The sequence below is a fragment of the Brachycentrus maculatus genome, unplaced genomic scaffold (assembly GCF_059751285.1).
Source record: "Brachycentrus maculatus isolate JH-2025_06_01 unplaced genomic scaffold, ASM5975128v1 h1tg000139l, whole genome shotgun sequence".
NCBI lineage: Eukaryota > Metazoa > Arthropoda > Insecta > Trichoptera > Brachycentridae > Brachycentrus > Brachycentrus maculatus.
The window spans coordinates 1,763,474-1,785,506 of NW_028280892.1; the positions used below are offsets into that span (position 1 = coordinate 1,763,474).

Sequence of the window (22,033 nt, forward strand, 5' to 3'; positions counted from 1 at the left end):
AGATTGTTCAAAAAACGACCAGAAAATGACGAGACACACTAATACACTAACAAAAACACCAAAACGGGAACGAAAAATACGAGATACCAACAAGTTGTTCAAATATTTCAAATAAATATGGACAGACTATGGTTATAGACAATTATCGATAGAAAAATAGAAATCCGTCTATGAAGAACTTCATAATATTGAGTATTATGCCAAAGTTAAAGTTAAATTTTGCGTATGAAAGTGTAGTTTTTTTTACTTAACACAACGCTCCCTTGAACTTCTGCAGCACCCCCCAAATGCAAAAAATTTAAAAACGCCTAGCCAGACTTCCAAAACGCCCACAAAGGGGCGCTGGCACCCCCGTTAAGAAACATAACTTCAGAAAGTGGTGGGCACTCCTTCCGCCCTTTTAAAATATTGTATTTTCTAGAATTTTAAATATAATATAGTAATTTGAAAATTCTATCGTTTTTGTTTTAGTTGAAAAGCCTTATATTTATACATAGTTTGAGATAATAATTTCAAAACCACCATTACCATTACCATTTACCATTGTAAGGCTGAGTTGAGTAACCATTTTTAATCGCCTGAACTCTTTTTATAAATGTCGCGTTTTAGCCGTGACCTTTCTATTTTTGTTTACACTGAAATAAATAAATTTAGATAGTGAAATATCTTCTTTGTAATATTAATATTATAATTTTGAAAATATGTTTTACAACAAATTTCAATATAAATACCATTTAACCTGAAAAATGAATGATAAATATTTCGGCGGGTGGATTTGACATTCAGCCGCGGCGAAGTCACGCCCAGCCGGGAGCTTAGTACTTCTAGCCGTTTACGTCACTTCCGGCCGCTGGCGAATATCACTTCTAGCCATAAAAAATCGAGGTAGTTGGCGGTCTTTATATAAAATAGTTAGTCTGTGCAAACAATTTGCGAAGAATTTTCGCGACTGACAGGAGCGGCACGTTTTTGTGATATCCATAAAAACGCAAAGCGTATTTAATCGGCTAGTGAATTTATATTATTTTAAGGCAGTCTATAAAATCAGTTACAATGTGGTCCGCCAAAATAGAAGAGGTAACAATTTTATTAATTGTTTTTTATGAGGATTATCGGTACGTTTGGGGTTTATTAATATTGCGTTTTCGATTGTAGATCAAACAAGATATCGCTGAATTAGAACTTCTGCAAAAGCAAGCGACCAGAAGGCGCAACATCGATATGATTTCGTTGGAAATAAGGAAACTGGGTACTGAAGTGATCAAACTCCAAGATGAGAAGGCGAACGAGCCATCGGCGGTTCAAACCAATGGGCAGACCAGCAAACAGTCTGAACCGAAGCTTTATGAAGTCAAACTAAACGGATATGGTATGTGATATGAGTTTTATTTACTGATTGATACTAACATATTGGTTATGGGATGCACATATCGCTCATTCAAGAACGTCATAAATCATTAAATTAATCAAACTAGATTTTTCAGGAGAACGTTTTTAAAGTTTAACAATATAATACAATGTATTAAAAATAAATATCAAGCCACTTATTGAACTTTTTATTGTGCATCAGATCTTTTTAGGTAAAACCTGAAGGTTTTTTCTCCATTTGAAAAATAATAAGCATATTTAAAAAAATAATTGAACAATACCTTTTGTTCAAAATGGAAAAACAACATTTTCTGCCCTATAGCGGGTAAATATTATGCCTCTTTAGTAAAAAATATGCCGCTTTTGCTGGGATATAGTACATTTTCTGGGCATTCCGAAAACATGCACAACTGAAAATTGACGATTTTTTATTTATGACGTTTTTAAAAGGAGTGAGCGATATGCGTTTCAGAAACCTTGTGTTGCGGCAGAGTGCTCATTTTTGTGCATTTCAGTACCATCGACTTCATAAAAAAAAACACGTCTTTGACTTCTAATTTCTTTCGTCATATTTGCTGTGTAGCAGATAAGTGTAATTATAGTACAAACATGATTATCTATTCTTCAGTGGTTCAAAACGGGATTAAAAGTCTTCAATTAAGTACTAAGTGTCGGGTTGTGGTCCCGTGGTTAGTGTCGCGGATTCTTGAGTTAGAGTTTTTGGTTCGAACCCACTCTATTTGATACCTATTTCTAATAATGAGCCGCTTAGGCTCACAGAAATAGTATGAAATTGAAATAATTGTGTAAATAATAAAAATATAAATATTTATTTAAAAAAAAAAATTTGGATTCAGTTAATGAAGAAATATTTTACAAGATATTTGTACTGTGATAACTTTGATAATATCGGTAAATTGTAACATTTTAGTATCTCTTGATTTTCTTATATATAGCTCTAAATATTATAATCAAAAAAATATTCCAATTGCATTTGATATTGGCTTGCGACAACTTAAAGGAGAGCTCATTTTCTGGCAAGCGCGGAATTGGAGAGCGCTTTAACGCGCCCGTGGCAGCGAACCAGTTAACACTCACTTATTGCTTTTCTCGTTTTGCAGGCTGGGACCAATCTGACAAATATGTGAAAGTGTTTGTTACGCTGAAGGACGCCCACACCGTACCCAAGGAGAATGTATTCTGCAACTTGACGGAGAAGTCCATGGAGCTGCACATCAAGGGGCTGGACAACAAGAACTATAGTCTGGTGATCAACAAACTCCTGGAGACTATCGATGTGGAAGCCTGCCATTGGAAGCAAAAGACGGGCAAGTATATTTACTATTTTTGACATAAGAACAAAAACAGGCCACAAGCCCTACACCAAGCAAAAGAAGAAGAAGAATGTAAGATATATCAACGTAGATAAAGAAGCATATGGAAGTCTGAGTATATATAGGCCTTGCAACCTGTCATAAACTGGTTAGTGGTTACTTTACACATGTGTAACATTTACCATTCTTTCATAAATTGTGTCGGCATTCACTTTGTGGTAATATCTATTTATTTCAAAATTTCGCTCACTCCTTTCAACAACGTCATATATAAAAAAACTTGATTTTTCAGGAGATCGTTTTTTAAGTTTAAAAATATAATAAAAGCCACTTATTGAACTTTTTACTGAGCAACAGATCTTTTTAGGTAAAACCTGAATGTTTTTTCTCCATTTGAAAAATATTTAGTATGTTTTAAAAAAAAAAAAACAATACCTTTTCTTCATAATGCAAAAACAACACTTTCTGCCCTGTAGCGGGTAAATATTAAGTTTAAAATATGCCACTTTTGCTGGGATGTAGCACATTTTCTGGGCATTCCGAAAATATGCACAACTGAAAATTGACCATTTTTGATATATGACATTGTTGAAAGGAGTGAGCGATTTAAGCTCTACTTGGTAAATACTACAATCTCTTAAAATCTCATGTGGCACATGTTTCAATGTGGAATGTAAATAATGTGGAATGTGTCAAACATGTGTCACATTAGATTTTAAGAAATAGCAATATTTACTGAGTAAAACTTAAATTGAAAATTCACCATTCTCCCCATGATTGACATCCACACTACTCAAATTTTGGATGTCATACATATATGATCAATCTCATTTCATTCCATGATTGAGTTCACAATAGCCATCTATGATTGGGTTTAGGTACTTACTATTATTAATTTTTCTTATCCTGATGTCGGCAACATTTCTACTGGCATGATTATCATTTGAAAACTATTAGTGTTTTTTTTTCATTACAATAACATAATTTCTCCACCTCCGTAGTGTAATGGTTAGTTTGTTTGGAGGTTCTGAGTTCGAATCCCAAGGGGGTGAAAATAAGCATTTTTTCACCCTATTATTTGATAAAATGTATCAGGTTGTGGTCCCGTGGTTGGTGTCGAGGACTCTTGAGTCGGAGTTTCTCGGACTAAAGCTGAGTTTACTCTCTCAACACATGCATGCACATCCATACATAAACATTGAATAATTTAAAATGAAAATGTGTATCAAGACTTTAAGGCAGCCATACTCAACCTGCGGCCCGCTAAGCTTTTTTGTGCGGCCCCCAACACATTTATTATCAGGAACATGATTTACAAAATCAGGCATTCTATAAATATAGAATCGTATATCTTGAGATTTATTTCAACTTTGACGTACAGACATGGAAACCCGAAGAGGATGGTCGTTGTCGTGTCAACATCAGATCTGGTATAAGAGTGTTGCTACTGCACACGCTAGATTTATTCCCAAAAACCAAACATTTGACAGACAAATATGCGCGCTATTATTATTCTGTTTTGGTCATATTTTTATAAATCTCAAATGGTTTTCCAAAAAAACGGGGGTGGTGGGTTTCATGATATTTTTTGTCATACCAGTATAGTGTTGCAGCCCGCGTAGCTTTACAAATATATGTATGCGGCCCGAAGAAAAAAAAGGTTGAGTATCATTGCTTTAAGGGTACACTTAGGGCGTTTGTGCACTACACGGAATTACACAGAATTTTACCGTCCGGCACGTCAGTTAGCATATAAAACGGATGATTGGCTTGGATTGTGCTTTTGTCCATCTTTCTTCAGTTCGGTGCTCTTGATCGGTGCGTGAACACGTTGGGTGTAAATTCGATCACGCTAAACTCGGCTGTCCAAACTCAAAACACAGTAAGGGACATTTTTTTGTAGTATGTTTTTTTTGCATTTTTAGACTAAGTAGATTCTACTTAGTCCAAAAATGCAAAAAAAAACATGCTACAAAAAAAATGTCCCTTACTGTGTTTTAAGTTTGGACAGCCGAACTGTCTTAGTCGTTTTCATTTTTCAAAACCGGACTGCCGGACGGTAAAATTCCGTGTAGAGCACAAGCGGCTTTAAGATTACGCAATGATACTTTTAAGTAATGGCTTGAAATGTCAATGATTGGCTTGAAAAATACCAAATTGCTTCATCGGCATTCTCATATTTTTCATTTTGGATTTTCGCAATCCCCATATTACCCAAGTCGGATATTAATTTTATTTTTTTATCTTTTGATTTGTAGATATGGTGGTTGTGTTCCTGGCTAAGTCCCGTCCCAACATCACGTGGTCTCACATGACAGAGTTGGAGAAAAGGTTCGAGGAGAACAAGAGTAACAAGTTCAAGACCGACACTACGGATAAGACCAAGGACCCCCAGGACTCACTCATGGGGCTCATGAAGAATATGTGAGTATAAGTTTTTTTTTATCTATTTGGCTTTTAATTTGTACAACTCCATTTTAATTTATGTATTAATTGTTAAATCATAAATAGTTTTTTAGAGTCTACTTAGTTGTATTTTACCGCTTCCGCCTCCGTAGTGTAATGGTCAGCACGCTCGGCTACCGTTCTGGAGGTCCCGGGTTCGATTCCCAGGTGGGGTCAAATAAATATAAGTGATTTTTTCACTCTAGTATTTATTCAATATTACCCTGAAGCGGAGGGCTGATCACCTTTCTTTGGTGTTAACGATCAAGATAACACTGTGTTTATATAATGCAGTGCCCTATGCACCATAGGGGTGCGGATAAGGGTTTGATGATAATGATGAAGTTGTATTTTATTTTCATTAATTGATTCAGCAGTCACTTTGTGGTAAAATCTATACATTTTTAATTAATGTTTTATTTAGTAAATACCACTATTTCTTCAAATCTACTGTGACACGTGTTTCGATGCATTCCGCATAATTTTCAAACACCGTATGTTACTTTATGTATTAATTTTAAATCAAACACAGATTTTTTGAGTCAACTAAATTGTATTTTATTAATAAAAACATATAAAATCGTTAGTTTGATAATGTTATAACTAGGCGAAACAATTGTCACAATATTAATTTTTGCCATAACAAGGCGAAACAATTGTAATAATCGTAATAAAATACAACTTAGTAGACTCAAAAAATCTGTGTTTGATTTAAAATTAATACATGAATTAAAATGGAGTTCTACAAATTAAATGCCAAATCAATAAATACCGTATGTTACGGTGGTAGTACCTACTCGGGGAAATTAAAGGTTACTAACCTTTCTTATTTTTGCTTTTAGGTATGAAACCGGAGATGATGATATGAAGAGAATGATTGCCAAAGCTTGGACGCAGGGCCAAGAGAAGCGCGGGACCATGGATCTCTGAACTCAACATCCCTCTTAAATTTAACATACTTCTATTAAAAAATTTCATTCAATTTTTTTTTTAAAGAATTGTCCATATTTTTTTTTCTTTTGATTCTAAAAAGACTTGATGTAATAGATAATATTAACCTGTGAATCTAGAAGTCTCCCGTGTGTCCAATAATTTACTTACCTTTTTTTTGTTGACAAAACTTAAATGGGCATCTTTAAATTGATTGTTGTTACGACTCAATTTCCGCCTCCATAGTGAAGCGGTTAGCGCTATTGACTACTATGCTGGAGTATCAGATTCGGGTTCCAGGAGGGTCAAAATAAACATCGTAGATTTTTCACTCTAATATTTATCTAATTCAGGTATTTTTCACTTAAAATCCAACATTTTACAAAACAAATTTGACATTACATTGTATTTTATAAAAAAGTTTCAATTTTTTGATAATATATTCATATTAGTACCGTAGAACTGGGCTATTTGAACTTTGATGTGTAACTTGAGCCCAGTACAAAAAAAATTTTTGATCATGGTATCGATTAAAGTATCGTGACAATAAGTGTCACCTGTCAGGAAAACAATGAATCATGTCGATGCGTTCATTATTGTAGACCAAATACAGATTAAATTTTTTTTTTGTAATGGGGTTCAAGTAACACATCAAAGTTCAAGTAGCCCCGTTCTACGGTACTGCATATACCGTCAGTGTGAATACCTGCCCACATCTTTTACTCTTAAGACGAGCAAGTGCGTGAGCCGTCAAGTTGGCAAGCCTGCGCGGCTAGCTGTCATAGAGCGTTTGTCTACTACACGGAATTTTTACCTTTCGGCACGTCAGTTAGCGTTTTAAAATGACGATTGGCTTGTGCTTTTGTCCATCTTTCTTCGGATCGGTGCGTGAACACGTTGCGCGTAAATTCGATCACGCTAAATTGTCATAGTCGCTTTCATTTTTCAAAACCTGACTGCCGGACGGTAAACTTCCGGGTAGTGGACAAGCATCCATAGTCTGTGATGTTCACTGAAGTTTTCAGACAAAATTTTCAATACTACTTGGAATCATGGGTACTACTTTCAATATATTTTTAAAAACTCTTAACTTTTTTATGAAATACAATATAACGTCCAATTTTATTTATAAGATGTAATTTGGTTTTTAAAATGTACAATTTAAAGTCAAAAACCTGTATTATCCTGGATTGGTACTTGAAGCGCAGGACTAACCACTTTGTCTTGATGTTGTTAACGATCAAGAAAACACCGTGTCAATACGATTTGGTGCCCTATGCGCAATTAGCACCGGATGAAGGTTAAAAGAAGATAAACTCATTTAAATAAATATTTTGTCAATGGTGAAATCAAAAAACAATTAAGCAGCATTTTGAAAGTTTCACTGACTTCTGTTACTGCGCATAGGACATTTATTGATGCAGTGTTATCCTGGCCACAGATAGCAAAACAGATGTAGCTGTTTATGTATACTGTCAATTGTAATCTTGTATCCTTTGTGACACATTTTATAGTTTTTTTTTTTTAACATCCTATACAAAAAATCATTTTTGTAGTTACATTCGTATAAGCCCTATGTTTATACTAAACAAAAGTAAAATCTTAAAACAGGGCAATGTTACTTCAGCATTTGTCAATTTTATAGTTTTTTCAATAGATGTACCACGCAGATATTTAATATAAGGTATTTTTTGAAAATAAAAAGGTATATTATGTGATAAATAAGTATATTAAGTGTAAACATTTAACCAAAATATAAATGTGTTTCTTTTTTCAATAAATATTTGAATTCATTTTATTTTATTTCACAATGAAACCAAAACCCCCAAAAAACAGTAGAACCTCGATATAACAGACCTCTATTTAAAGAACTTAACTAAAGGAATATGTCGGACAAAAAATCTGGTCAAATGTAAATATGTAATTAAAAACGTCCTGTTAACACATTGTGTACGGTGTGCACATATTTGTGCGTTTCAGAAACCTTGTGTGGTGGCGGGGTGCACATTTTTGTGCATTTTGGCTACCTTCAATTTAGTATACAAAAAACATGTCATAAACTTCTAATCTCTTGGCCTTTTTGCTTTTGTTGTGTAGTGGATAGATGTCGTTGTAATATAAAAAATAATACTGCTATTTACTGGTTCAAAACATAGCTAATGGTCGTAATCTGTTTTGAAGGAAATGTTACAAATTAACTTTAAACAATGGATACAGACGGTGCGTTTTTTTCTTTGTCCTAAAATGAAATAAAATACAAAGAACATTGTCCTTTACTTAAGTCGGCAGTTGGTACTTACAAAGCAATAAACGCGTGTGGGGAAAGCCCATAAATCATTTTTTATTCGCAGATTTTGAGTTTTCGGCGGTTGTTAAACTGTGTTGTTATTTTCTAATATTTTATTAGTGTTTTATTCGCAGATTTTGAGTTTTCGGCGGTTGTTAAACTGTGTTGTTATTTTCTAATATTTTATTAGTGTTTTTAACATTTTTTTTACTTTTGTAATTTGTGGACTAACATGATTTTATTTTGAGACGTTAGAGACCATTTAACCGTTTTTGTATTGTTTTCGAGTTCAACCTCAAGTTCAAAATATGAAGTTCACTGACATATTTTATATTTCCGGACAGCTGTCTAATGTCGCCCGCCTCAAGATACAGTTTTATCAAAACATTGCCGTAACTAATGTGTTAATATTACACTTATTTATAAAAAAAGCCTTGCTAATTAAGGTCGTATACTATATCACAAGTAACCACGAATCCAATTCCGACCTGTACAATGTTTTTTTGGCATCTTTCGCGACCTACCAAAAAAAAACCAGAACATCTTATAAGCATCTGCTCTCTACCAACAGTATACATATATGCCATAAGTTTCCCGCAAGCAATGTGTTAATATAAGATTACAATTTTAACATGTCGCTCACTCCTTTCAAGAACGTCATAAATAAAAAAACTTGATTTTTCAGGAGAACGTTTTTAAAGTTTAAAAATATAACACAATGTATTAAAAATAAATATCAAGCCACTTATTGAACTTTTTACTGTGCAACAGATCTTTTTAGGTAAAACCTGAAGGTTTTTTCTCCATTTGACAAATATTAAGTATATTTAAAAAAATAATTAAACAGTATTGTTTAATTATTTTAGAAGAAAGGGTATCTTTTCTTCAAAATGCAAAAACAACATTTTCTGCCCTATGAATATTAAGTTAAAAATATGCCTCTTTTACTGGGATATACATAGTACATTTTCATTCCGAAAACATGTACAACTGAAAATTGTGGATTTTTTATTTATGACGTTCTTGAAAGGAGTGAGCAATGTCTTTAACTTAATTTATCATGTTTCATAAAATGATCACCTATGGAATAGATTTGGAAGTACAGCTGATTGCGGCGCCATCAGTTGATAAATTTGTGAAGTGTATAAATTTATATATAAAAAGTATTTATCTTATTTAAGTAGTACATATAATAGTTCATATAAAAGAATGATAGGTGTTTAATATCAAGTTAAGACACCTATTATGATTGGCATTGATTGAATAATGTGTCGGGTTGTGGTCCCGTGGTTGGTTTCGCGGACTCTTAAGTCACAGTTTCTCGGTTCGAACCCACTACCACAATTTGATACCTATTTCTAATAAAGAGCCGCTTAGGCTCACAGAAATACTACAAAATTTAAATAATTGTGTAAATAATAAAAACATAAATATTTATTTAAAAAAATATATTCATATTTGGATTCAGTTAATGAAGAAATATTTTACTAGATATTTGTACTGTGAAATCTTGCAATAAAATTTTATGAACCATTTGAATTAGGTTCAAGCCTTTTTAAACAGAATTTTCTTCTTGTAAAACTGTATTATATGTATGTAATAAGAATATGTTATTTCCTTGGTATATGAGTAATAACACTCTTAAAAGCGTCAATACCTTTTGCGCCACCCTGTATATCTTCCCAGAAAAAATGACCCTCCCTTCATAATCATGGCTTATTCACTTGGAAGAACTTACATTTTTTATGGGCAGAAATTTTTAAGGATAAAATTAAAACTAAAATATTCGACAAGCCCTCAAGGACTTGGCTACTCAGATCCAACCAAATATCAAAGCATGAGTATACATCTCACTAATTCCACATCGCTGTTCTGTCTTTTAGCTTTTTAATAGAAAAATTATGAATTTTATGTTAGTTATATACATATCGCTCACTCCTTTCAACGTCATTTATAAGAAAACTTGATTTTTCAGGAGATCGTTTTTAAAGTTTAAAAATATAATAAAATGTATTAAAAATTAACATCAAGCCACATTTTGAACGTTTTACTGTGTAACAGATCTTTATAGGTAAAACCTGAATGTTTTTTCTCCATTTGAAAAATATTTAGTATATTTAAAAAAATAATTAAACAATACCTTTTCTTCAAAATGCAAAAACAATACTTTCTACCCTGTAGTGAGTAAATATTAAGTTAAAAATATGCCGCTTTTGCTGGGATATAGTACATTTTCTGGGCATTTTGAAAACATGCACAGCTGAAAATTGACGATTTTTTATATATGACGTTAGAAGGAGTGAGCGATGTTGATCAGATTTTTTGCTCATCATTGAGTGTAATTTTTTTACATATGACCTAAAACACTTCTTCCAACGTGATCCGGAGAAGCTAAAAGTTTGAATACCCCTGATCTACAATAATACCTTAATAAACCTTTAAAGCTTTAAATATAAATACATAATAATAAAACATCAAAATATTTTTATACAGTAAGTACCCATCTCATGTAAAAAGTATCATGGTAAATAAAAAATATAAAACCAAATGCAAATCTGGCACCTAGCACCTTTGTATTAAAAAGTAATCTAAATATCTATCAATTAAATTAACATGTCACATGCGCCGAACATGGCTCCCGTGTCCATACAAAGGCTATTGTCATGCACAGGATCTGTGTTTTGAGCTTCGCAAGAATGTTTGAATAGACAGAATTGCAACAATTTTCGTATAGACAGGGGAGCCATGTTTGGCGCTTTGCGATAATGTTTGTATAAACACGGGAGCCATGCTCAGCACTTTGCAACAATGTCTGTATAGACACGGGATCTATGTTCGGCGCATTGCAACAATGTTTCTATGGACACAGGAGCCGTATTTAGCACTTTTCTACAATGTTCGTATAGATACAGGAGCCGTGTTCGGCGCTTTGCGACAATGTTTGTATAGACACGGGAGCCATGTTCGGCGCTTTGCAACAATGCTTCTATAAAACACTATCCTTATCATCCACAGTTTACTTTGTGTAATACCACTTTTATAACACTCATTCGTGACTACCGGTTTGGGAAAATCATTTTTATATTTTATATTGAAATACTCATTTTTAAAGCCAAGTTGTAGTAAATACATATCACCAGGAGGGGAAGGCTAATCATGTAGCTATACGCATAGCCCAGTACACTCAGACCTCGCTTTGTGTCGCTTCACTTTGCGTTGATTCAAAGTTTTACTTTAATAACGTTTTTTTAGTATTTAAGGAATATCCATCTTATCCTGACGAGCAGGAACCCAATTATCTACAAACTTTTCGAACCCTTATCCGCACCCCAATGGTGCATAGGGCACTGCATCATATAAATGCAGTGTTATCTTGAACGTTAACACACGAAGGAAAGGTGTTCAGCTCTCCACTTCAGTCCAGGGTGATATTGAATAAATATTAAAGTGAAAAATCACTTATATTCATTAGACCCCCCCTCTGGGAATCGAACCCGGGACCTCCAGAATGGTGGCCGAGCGTGCTGACACTAGGAGGCGGAAAAAACAAACAAACTTTTAGTCAATATTTTATAATTAAGTAATATGTATTATTTAATTAACTTGACATTAGCTAAAGCAATATATTTTATATGCAACGCCATTATATATTTTTTTTAAAGGGACTAAATGAAAAATATGGTCACCTATCTTTGATCTTTATATGATTTCCAATGGAAAATAGCAATTCACTTTGCGCCGCAATATTTTGGAACGTATCTACGACGGAAAGTGAGGTCTTAGTGTATTTCTGGAACTACACATGTTTTGGTTTATTATACAAAATAGTTCATGTTTTATTTGTAAAGTTTACACATGTCAGATGCTACGATCCAGCAAACTCTTGTCTTGAGATGTGCGCTACGTATGAGACTTGGTTACGTATCCTCTTGCAGCCCGCGTTTGCGAAAATTGGATAATTTTCAGGCCCGTATGAAATATGGGACGTCACCTCACTGAAAAATAAATAATAAAACATAATTGAAGGTGCGTTCGGGCAGTTTGGGCATGTGGAGCGAGCGAAAAAGGAGAAAATCATATTTTCAGGCGTTTTCCAGTATGTAAAATAATCCGGGTTCGGATCTTGCATACAAATAAAAGAGTCTCTGGAAAATGAAAGCTTTCTATAATTAAATCATGTAAAATGAATTGTGATTATAACATTTCATTATGAAATTAGTAACCGAAATATACTTATTTCCTAACCCTTATACGCACCCAATGATGCATAGGGCACTGGATCATATGGACGCAGTGTTATCTTGATTGTTAATTGTACGAAGGCACGGTGATCAGCCCTGCCCTTCAGGTACTAGTCCAAGTTGATATTAAATAAATATGATAGTTAAAATCACCAATACTTATTTTGAACCCCCTGGGAATTGAACTCAGGACCTCCATAATGGTAGCCGAGCGCGTGCTGACCATTACACTACAGAGGCGGACTTATTATGTTATTTTTATGAATAAAGTTGTTGTCATACAGTTTTAACTCTTACCACTCTGTAGGCCAGACATTCTGGCCCGTATAATTCTAGTAGGCAGCTCCGTGGGCCACAATGTCTGGCCCGGAGCAGATATAACTTTAATCACTGATTTCTCTGTATATTGATCACCCAAGTATATTCTATCAAAAAATATTTCAGATAAATACAGTTTAATTTAATTAACTTAATTAACATGATTATACGAATTGCCAGACAGAGTGTCCCAAAATTAGGGAACCTAAATATTTGTTTTATTGGTAGAAAATGTCGCATCTTTTTAAAATCAGAGTAGCTGATCAGTTATGAGAAAAAATGGTTAGGGTGGAAAGGGTTAATGTAAAAAAAATCGCTTCAAAGACAAACCGGCCAATCACTAGCTTTGACGGGCGATTCGCCTGCTTTGTGTTGCCATGGGTTAGTGCTTTTAAAACAAATGTCCACTTACTTGACCATTTCTGGGGTTGGGTCGTCAATGCCAATGTTCTTGAACTCTGCCCGAACACATTTCTCTACATGAACTTGCTCCAGAGGAATGAAAGGTATATAATGATCTATGAGGTGGGAATATATCAAATCGGACCCTTGAAATCCCCCTGGAAAAAAAATTGCTAACCATAGAGATATATTTTTATTTTTTATTAACATATTAAGCTATATTAAGCTAATATTATAACCGTATGTGTTTTCACAAAACATGCCCCATACGCGGCTGACGTAAGCGTATGTGTTTTTACTTTGCTCCAAGTTTCGAACCTCAGTTCAACTTGGAGGGATTTTTTCATGGTGTGGAATTATGGATAAAATAATACGTCAATCATTAGCCTTATGACATCTGTTGAAATATCTGAGTAATAATTTGTAATATCACAAGGATAAATACAAGAACAGATCCCTGATTTTTCTTGAGGTCGATAATTAGTCCGCGCCATAATCACGCCCTATATCTGTCTCACTCTCGACGCTACGCATCCTCAGTGGGTAAGAGTGACACACAATGCGTGCTTTGATTTATTTATGTTACAATCTTATTTGTTTATATTACAATATATTTCAAGAATAATGTGACACAAGTATATTATAGAGTACAAAAAAGGCACAATGAATCCCATTGAACGTTTTTGTTTAGGAAAATAAATCGTTTCTAAACTAAATACATGATAAAAGTAATCATTTAAAAAACGGCAAAATACCGCCGCGCACAGGTGTCTCAGGAACAAATTTAACGCAATAAAGTGTGTCTAAATACTTAGAAACCCTTTTTAAAAATGAAAGTGTTTCTGCTTTATAAAAAAAACCTTCTCTTCCCTTCTATGGTAGTTACGGGTAGTATTGTTTGCATGCTGTGGTAGTGATTGTCCTAAAAGAGACGGGTACGTCTCGAAACCGGTAGATATAAAAATCTCGGTGAGTGGTTAAATACTAATATTACTAACATTTTTGTATAAATAATATACATAATAAATATATTATTAATGGTAATCGGGATTTGTGAACAAGTATTTGGACACACTCAAAATGTTGTAAATAAATTAACTGGTCAAATTATAAGCTAAAATAATAAAAATGAAAATGATATTTTCTGGCGTTTCTCATGTATGTAATTATAATTCAGGATTCGGACCTCACATACTGATATAAATGTGGAGACTGACCGGAGCATTTTGTAGTAACATATTCTTCTTCATCTTTGATTAGATGTCAAAAATTAATATGAAAAATTAACTCCTATAATTGGAGATAATCAAGATTTGTGAACAAGTATTTGGAAGTAAATATGACTAACGACAAAGTAAATGCTTTAAATACTAATAATATTGAGGATATAATAAATTATTTCACTGACTCATTGATTCTAATTACTAATCATCTTCTTACACTAGAGCCGTGTAAGAGTATGGGCGCTTGTCCACTACCCGGAATTACACGGAATTTTACCGTCCGGCGTTAGTTAGCGTTTTAAAACGATGATTGGTTTGTGCTTTTGTCCATATGTCTCCGGATCGGAGATCTTGATTGGTGCGTGAACACGTTGCCCGTAAATTCGATCACGCTAAACTGTTGTAGTCGTTTTCATTTTTCAAAACCGGACTGCCGGATGGTAAAATCCCGTGTAGTGGACAAACGTCCTTTTTGTGTATCTAAAAAAATCGTACCTTCAGTGTCAAAAGATCCTTTTCTCAAAATCGGTTCAAAATCTGCCATTCTGAGGAGACTGCGGTCCTTATTTAGTTGAATGTAATGATTCGCAATTTCATTTCCATTTATATTTGAAAGAAACAGAAAAATCACATTCCTGAAATTAAAAATACATTTTTAATTTATTTACTATACAGCAGATTTTCCTCTATTTTTTTATTTGTTAAATACAATTAAAATAATTTATAAGTGATTTTTTCACTCCAATGTTTATTCACCGCCTCCGCCTTTATTGTCCGCCTCCGTAGTAACGAATCCGGGACCTCCAGAATGGTAGCCGAAGGTCATTTTACACTGCGGTGACCATGCGGTGAGGTGACCATTACACTGCGGAGGCGGACGAAATATTAATAAAATCATACACCTAAGTAACTTCATTGCTAACTTAGAATCAATGAAATGTATAAACTCATGCCTGTAGCGAGATAGCGAGTGTTTTTGCCTAGAATTTTCACTCATGAATTACATGAAATTATAGTAACTTTAAACATAAAGTGTAAATCCACTCACAAGTAGGCATAGGCTATGAAACTTATAAATTTGAAGCCTGAGTAGGGACATGATAACCGGTGTTGCATAAGCCGTAGCTAGATTTCAGAGTCACTTGGACGTTAGGTAATTAAAAAAAAAAACGGACGAAATATTCAATTGAAGGGAAAAAAAATAAACACAATATTAACCTATAATCTGTATCGTCCACTTTCACATGATGGTCCATATAAGGTTTCAAAATGTCCAGCGTACCCGGAGCTATGTCGTTCACTTCATCGAATATGATCAACACCTTATTGCAACTGGTGACTAATTTCTGTATGTCCTTACTCAGGGTCCGCTAAAACAAAGAAAAAAAATCCTAAAATCGCCAATGAACTCATTTAAAAATACCGAATAATATCATTTATTTCGGTAGTGTAAAGGCACATATCTGACAAATTTGTTCCACAAAATACAATAGTGTATTCCATAATCTGGCAAAAGGAAATAGCTGTACGGCTGTCCAAACTCAAAACACAGTAAGGGATATTCTTTTTGTAGTAAGTTTTTTTTGCATTTTTGGACTAAGTAGAATCTACTTAGTCCAAAAATGCAAAAAAAAACATACTACAAAAAAAAATGTCCCTTTCTGTGTTTTGAGTTTGGACAGCTGTGTAGTTGCAATACTTATTTAGTTTTCTTAAGATATGTACATATAAAAATACATAAAACAAGTGAGTTATTTAATTTCAAATTTGTTTTTGCTCTCCTGTAAAATTTGGTCTGAGACAGATATACCCCTTTGCCTTTACACTACCGATTTAACAATGGAGTCCTGGTTCCGATCCTAATGTATGGAAGCGAGGCATGGTGTTGGCAAGAGGAGGATGAAAGCAGACTGAATGCGGTCAAAATGCGATCCCTCAGATAAATATGCGGCAAAACGATGTTTGATAGATGTTCGTATGGTGAAATAAAGAAGGAATGCAAGGCTGAGATAAGCATAATTGATAAAATTAAGAAAGGTGTGTTGAGATGGTTTGGATATGTGGAACATGTGAGTGAGGAAAGAACGGTAAAACAAATTAATGAGACAAATGTAGTTGGAAAAATTGCTATTAAAATCAATGGCATTCTGCGATGAAGCCACGATTCAAACACTTCAATCTGATTCATCGTATTCACCTTTAGGGTCCAGGTCTCAGAGCCATATAGCAGTACGGACCACACATATATATAATTGTTTATATTAAAATAAAAGTGGAATTCGATCCAACAATTTTATTTATTTTAGATACATTACCAAAACATTACACATCCCTGTCTTACACCCTTAGAGATGCCAAACAAATTCACCTTTTAAAATCTCACTGCAGCACTCCAGGGGTGATTGATAAATCTCTAATGGCGGGGACTGGCCGGAGTCATTTCATTGTAAAGTAACACGTTATGATGCGAGCATTCGTGTAGTCAGTACAGCGAGCCGAGCTCGTTCTACATACTTCAACCAATTTTGGATGCTCGCCGCAAATGTTACGTAACGACAAAATGCTCCGGTCAGTCCCCACCTTAAAACGGTTTTTTTTTTTTTTTTTATTTGTATACAATTATTTTAAATCACAATTTATACATAATTAGAACTTTGTGAAAGCCACTTTGTGTGTCTTATCAGTGGAGTTCTTTTTTAATACATTTTTATTGTTTTTAACGATTTTAACCTAATATATACACAAAAAAGAAAAAAAAATTAAGAATATAAACATTTTACAATTTTTATAAAAATAACTCTTGAACATTTACCCATTCCTTTATTTTGCCTTTGTTCCATATTTTATTTTGACCTCTAACATCCGTCGGCAACAAATTAAAAATGTTCGGAACAATATATTGCAGTGTTCGACTCCCATATTTATTGTTAATTCTTGGGACTATCAAACCTTCTTTGTGTGTAAATCGTGTATCATGTTTGTGTACTAAAGGATTTCGATATTTTTGTCTAGTTTGTTGTTCAATGATGATACTCATCCACAATATTCCACGTACCGGCAGTAATTATAAATTTTTATGTATCAAGATTGGATTGTCCCTTTGATTTTATTTATGACTGGGCACAATTTTTTTATTAAAGTATGTTCATACCTGATAATCCGGCACATGATTGATGTCGGGAAAGTCCTTACGTCCAATATAAAGCTTGACAAATTTGCTCTCCATGCCTTTTTTATAAAGAGCTTCCGCTATGAATGTGGCTAGGTAGTTCTTTCCAGTGCCCGGCCAGCCGTAGAAAGATATACTTAGTGCTTTTTTTCCGTGATCGCGTTGCAAGGACTGCTTATGTCCTTTAAGCATGTGTAGGACCTCTTTCGCAAGCGGCTGTCCGAAAATATTACTTTCTATATTTCGTTCAAGGGCTGAAAAATAAAAAGCCTTTATACTTGCCAGTTTTTATTTTTTTATTTTTTATTTCTTTAATTAGCTTATATTACATTTCATACAAACTATTTTTTACACTTAATTTACATCATATCGTAGTCATACAGGAGAAAGTCACCAAGTGCATTTTCTACAAAAATGTGATCATTGACTATTTGATATCTTACTAGCTTGATATTGCCCTGAAAAAATCCCAAAGGATTTTAAACTTGGAAGTATAACATATTGAGTTGTTAAAAATGACTAACACTGCATTCATGTTTATTTTCTTGCCAAGCAAAAGTGATTTGAATGGCCCTCCTGAACATTTTACGTTTTGTTAGTTGGTCACTTTCTCCTGTACGACTACGATATATATATACATCTTCTTACAGTAAACAAAACATTTATTTGACTCTTTTCATTCTTATATATTCAGGCATCTCATCATACATTTTCAAAACCTTTTTTTGCGACTTTTGCGACCTTTTTTTACCAAATTTTGCACTCTGTTTTTTTTTTTAAATGGCATTCTTATTTTATCCTTATTTCTAGTACAGTGGAACCTCTCATAACGAGTTTAATTCGTTCCAGCATCTTACTCGTTAAGCGAATCATTTTTTTCCATAGAAATCAACGTAAAATACGATAATGCGTTCCAGACCGAAAGAAAACTCAATTTGTTTTATTATTTTTTTTAACGTTTATTCAAATAAAATTAATTATAAATTTTTAATTAATGTTTTACTTAGTAAATACCACTATTTGAAATAGTGGTATTGAAATAGTGTTATTTACTAAGTAAAACATAAATTAAAATGGATAGATTTTACCACAAAGTGACTGCCGAATCAGTTAATGAAAATACTTATAAACTGTTAGGGGGTGTAAAAACTTGAAATATAATTTAGATTTGAAAAAAAAAACCTAAATAAAAATATAATTTAATTTGAAAAAGTTTATAAAAATTATAATTTAATTTGAAAAAGTTTAAAATATAATTTTATTTTTGTAATTTAATTTGGAAAGTAATTTAAATTTAAAAAAAATGTAAATAAAAATATGAATTTATGACAAATGATTAATCCCTTTTAACTAGAAAACGGTTTTCGTTGTGAAATTTTGAAGAAAAAGTATGTTTTAATTGCTTTTATAAATATACAAAATATTTTTCAAAAAGAGAAAAGACCATCAGGTTTTACCTAAAAAGATCTGTTGCACAGTAAATAGTTCAATAAGTGACTTGATATTTATTTTGAATACATTATATTATATTTTCAAAAAGTTCTCCTGAAGAATCAAGTTTTTTGATTTATGACGTTCTTGAAATGAGTGAGCAATATGACAACACTCTCCGGCCAAAGTTTTTTCCAAGCAGAAGTGAGGGTCCTCTTGTTAATTCCTTCCCAAGCCGCGAAAGTCTTGCTTGACAAGTAAATGTCGTGAAAAGGGGGCTTGTCCTTCCTCTGTTACTCGTTATGCGTAACTTCACTCGTTAACCTGTTAACCGGGCGGTCCATTGTCCAATTACGCAACTTGTAACGGGCGCAAATACTGATTCACTCCGTGTCTTAAATTCATGTCGAGACATGTATGGATCACTAATACCTTTGATGTTCGAAAAATATACGTCCATATAATTGATCAATGAATCCATCACCTTGTTAGTTCACCAAGTCACAATCAGAAGAAAAAATCACTGCCATTCTTCCAATGTACAATACAATATATAAACATATTCATATTTATATTGATATGCCCGAAACCATTAAGAATTCCAGAAGTGATCATGTCTTTAAGAACAGTGTCTGTCGATGGTTGCTTCTCGTTTAAAGGGACAATGTAGAAAGTGATTTAATTAATGTCCAGATATAATTATTTTATTGTAAAACTTTTATACTCTGAATTGTTATTGTATTTGTATGTAATGTATATAATAATAATAAAAAACCCTTATCCGCACCCCAATGGTGCATAGGGCACTGCATCATATAAACGCAGTGTTATCTTAATCGTTAACACATGAAGGAAAGGTGATCAGCCCTCTGCTTCAGGTACCAGTCCAGGGTTATATGGAATAAATATTACAGTGAAAAAATCACTAACATTTATTTGAACCCCCCTGGGAATCGAACCCGGGACCTCCAGTATGGTAGCCGAGCGTGCTGACCATTACACTACGGAGGCGGACATATAAACCCATTAAATATTTTGTCAGGTCCCCAAATACTCTTATCAACAGTGTAGTATTTATTTTGTTATTTTGTTATTTTGCATCTTTTGAAATATTGTATTAGAAATAACAGTAAGTTTCGAGTACATCTAGGAGTGTTTTTATTTTTAGTGTTTTTACTATTTAAAAAAATACTTCAATCTCATACTATTTCTGTGAGCCTAGGCGGCTCAAAATTGAAAATAGGTATCAAATTGTGGTAGAGTGGGTTCGAACCCGGAAACTCTTGACTCAAGAGTCCGCAACAATAACCACGGGACCACAAACCGACACAAATTTTATTTTTTATCCTTAGAGCATGTTATTCCACAAAATGAATGCCAAAACAATAAAGAAATAATGGTAATATTCACTCACCTTCCAGATCATACAAAATGTAATCATCAGTACAACATTCCATTACTTTACAATAAGAATAGTAACCTACTGAAGCCACAAGCGCCCCTACTCCTAATAAAATAAATTCTGAGAAGACGGATACAAACTGTGTTGAAAATATGACGAGCCAACATAATTTGGCTATGTGCATTTTTAAAGTAAAAAGAAAAGGGTATTTATACAAACATAAACATTAAAAAAAACTTAATAATGATCAAACTCTTGACAACTTCAGTCAGAGTAAGGATATTAAAATTTTTAAATAATAATCGCCGGGGGAAGTAGGCCGATAAAACTTAAAACATAAAAAAACATAACCCACACCGCACAGACTAACTAATTTATATACCGCACCGGCCCACACTTATTCTTGAAATTCAAACGTCTAAAATATTGGACCACAGATTATGTATTGAAACAAATGTCAACCAGAGACTAAGCACATAGCCACGTAATGATAAGAGTCCTATGTCATTTTGTACTACCATATTGTACTACCATACAATCCTACCTTTGTCAGTTTTCTCAATTTGTTTTCCGGTTTACTTATTTTCAAATAGTTTATTTAAGTTTTTTTAGCTTTTCAAAAGATAAATATTTGTAATTTTATTATTTACACAAATATCTCAATTTCATACTACTGTTTATCTGTGAGCCTAAGCGGCTCATTATTAGAAATAGGTATTAAATTGTGGTAGAGTGGGTTCGAACCGAGAAACTCCGGATTAAGAGTACATGACACTAACCACGGGACCACAACCCGACACGGGTGATTGGATTCGAGAAATAGATAGTAAATTACTTTATGTGAATCCATCAAATTTAAACTGAATTAAAATAATTATACATATTTAATATACTTCATTATTTTTATTTTTGAATGGTTAATTGTCATTTTCTTTGTAAATTTTTCAATTAATGAAACTTGTACATTTTTTAAATATTTTTTTAATTACTCAACTTCTGTGACATGGATTAAAAAAAAATGACCCACTTGTGAAAAAGGTTTGAAATCCCTGGTCTAGATTTCTAAATACCAACAGAATTGTATTTGTCAGTAGAAGTCTACATAAAGTTTAATTATTCTTTGAAATCTATTAATCCTGCGTCATCATTCCACCACTTAAGAACAAAAAAAATAATTGAATGTACAGAGACAGGACTTCGCCGTTTTCGAAGATGAACCGGATCGAACCGGATGGTCTAAAATTTATTTGTTTGGAATTCATTTTCATGTGCATACTAGTCAACCTATTTCTTTATAAATTCGGATAATATCCAAGAGCTATAAGAAATTAGATCAAAGCAAAAATGGATTTTCATGAAAAAATAAAGAAAATTTCAAACGACAATAATTCTTGGATTGTTAAAAAATTCCTAGTTTTACTTTTAAAAATGAAATATTTACCTTCAAAATCATATGCATGATATTATTGTGTTTTATTTTATT

At 33.3% G+C, this 22,033-nt stretch overlaps 2 protein-coding genes across 3 annotated transcripts; one reads left to right on the plus strand and one right to left on the minus strand.

The window, feature by feature from the left end:
• Positions 1-927: 927 nt before the first annotated feature.
• LOC148309125 (calcyclin-binding protein) lies at positions 928-7,870 on the plus strand. Its single transcript, XM_088260615.1, has 5 exons — positions 928-1,077; positions 1,156-1,369; positions 2,490-2,696; positions 4,961-5,126; positions 5,990-7,870. Exons 1-5 carry the CDS (start codon positions 1,054-1,056, stop codon positions 6,075-6,077), a joined length of 699 nt encoding a protein of 232 aa, XP_088116741.1. The 5' UTR covers positions 928-1,053; the 3' UTR covers positions 6,078-7,870.
• Positions 7,871-11,607: 3,737 nt separating this feature from the next.
• LOC148309126 (torsin-like protein) lies at positions 11,608-20,983 on the minus strand. 2 transcript variants are annotated; one of them, XM_088260613.1, is made up of 6 exons: positions 20,563-20,983; positions 17,700-17,971; positions 15,767-15,918; positions 15,044-15,183; positions 13,336-13,483; positions 11,608-12,359 (listed from the first exon to the last, which is right to left on the minus strand). In XM_088260613.1, the coding sequence occupies exons 1-6, from the start codon at positions 20,732-20,734 to the stop codon at positions 12,230-12,232; spliced, it is 1,014 nt and encodes a 337-aa protein (XP_088116739.1). In that variant the 5' UTR covers positions 20,735-20,983; the 3' UTR covers positions 11,608-12,229. The 2 variants fall into 2 exon arrangements, with proteins under 2 accessions (XP_088116739.1, XP_088116740.1); XM_088260614.1 differs by lacking the exon at positions 20,563-20,983 and adding an exon at positions 19,175-19,283 and having other exon boundaries at positions 12,015-12,359.
• Positions 20,984-22,033: the final 1,050 nt, after the last annotated feature.